We start from the raw sequence: 1718 nt of genomic DNA on the forward strand, positions 1-1718 counted from the left end.
AATTGTACTGCACAGTTTTCTTATGGTCCATTCTAACATTGAACTTTTCAGACCAATGGAATAGACCCATCACTTATTTATATTTGAAATTTTATTTATCACTTATATATATATATATATTTCTGCATATATATATCTATTGATTGTAGGAACATGGCAGATTGTATTGGATGTGTTGTGTCTGCTCGAAATGGTTTCATCCTGAGCATTGTGTTGGTGAAAACTCCAAAAATGAACCTGACGATGATATTTGTTTGGAATGTGTAAGTTTCTTTTGCGTTTTTTTTTATGTTAACATAAATAGGTTCTGAAACATTTGTATAAAAGTCCACTTCTATAAGTTTTGTAAGGATCAGAAAATGTAACTCTTGTCAAATAATCTAAACTTGAAATTGACCAAAATTGTTGCAAACTGCCGAAATCCCAAGTTGATTATGTAGCTATATACTTTTTATACGCCCACATAGAAATGTGGACGTATATTGCTGTCACCCCTGTCCGTTGGTCTGTTGGTCCGTCAACATTTCTTGTGAACACAATAGAGACTACAGTGTTTTATCTAATTTTAATGAAATTTGGTGTGATCATTTATATTGATGAGATCTTGTTCGAGTTTGAATTTGACAATCTTTCGATGAATGGTTTTTGAATTATTGCCCTTGACTAAGGAAAAACCTGTCAAAATTTGTTTGTGAACATAAAAGAGACTACAGTTTTTACTGATTTTAATGAAATTTGGAGTGATCAATAATATTGATGAGATCTTGTTCGAGTTCGAATTTGACGATCTTACGATGAACGGTTTTTGAGTAATTGCCCTGGACTTCGGAATAACACGTCAAAATTTGTTTGTGAACACAATAGAGAGTACAGTTTTCATCTGATTTGAATAAAATTTGGTACCGTATATATATATATTTATAATGATGAAATCTTCGTCAAAATTGAATTTGACAATTTTTCGATCAACGGAATTTGAGTTATTGCCCATGGCTTGGTAAAAACTCATCAAAATTTGTTGGTGATAGAGGTGACAGTTTATGTCAGAATTTTATTAAATAATGTATCTTGCACAAATCAGATTTTTGGTATGATCTTTAAAAAAATTATTTGAAAACTAAAGAAGTTACAACAATTTAATACTGTATTTTAATATTTGAACATAAAGCAATTGTGAAATAATAGAGATTGTAGCCTACAATATACATCCACATAAAGAGATTTTAAAAGGGAAATTCAAATACAAAATATGTTAACAATTAAATTGACCTTTATATTTTATTTGACATTTGTGTTTTTAGGATTTTCTTTATAGGAAGAGTCCAAAACATAGATGTAAAACCAGGTCATTAAGAGAATTTGCTAAATTGGATGAGCATGTGAGTATATCATTTGCTTCAGAAGTGAAGTGCTATCAGCATGAAGAAGCAGAAACTACCAGCAACACGACTAATATGTCTAATTTTCAACTCTACTTACACATTATATGTATTAAGTCATGATCACTCATTATGAAAAGTTTCTTATATCTCACAGCATAAAATTAGCAATCTGAAGGACAAAATTAGTCACTTTGACATCTTTTTTTCTTAAATTGCAGTCAATCCTTCATACAGTTAAAGTTTTAAAAGGAAATACTTGGAACTGTTTTTGTAATCTAATAAGGTAATATGTTTGGTTTGATCAATATGCACTAAAAGATACTATCTTCATCATAG

The 1718-nt window shown here is 29.8% G+C and overlaps 1 protein-coding gene across 1 annotated transcript in view; it reads left to right on the forward strand.

Moving 5' to 3' along the window:
* The window catches only part of LOTGIDRAFT_239597 (hypothetical protein), a 7035-nt gene that overhangs the window by 2016 nt on the left and 3301 nt on the right, over positions 1-1718 (forward strand). The window contains exons 3-5 of the mRNA XM_009059331.1: positions 150-263; positions 1302-1379; positions 1601-1665. Of these exons, the coding sequence (XP_009057579.1) occupies positions 150-263; positions 1302-1379; positions 1601-1665 (257 nt within the window). The remainder of the gene's footprint in view (positions 1-149; positions 264-1301; positions 1380-1600; positions 1666-1718) is intronic.

This window comes from Lottia gigantea (assembly GCF_000327385.1).
Source record: "Lottia gigantea unplaced genomic scaffold LOTGIsca_382, whole genome shotgun sequence".
Lineage (NCBI taxonomy): Eukaryota > Metazoa > Mollusca > Gastropoda > Lottiidae > Lottia > Lottia gigantea.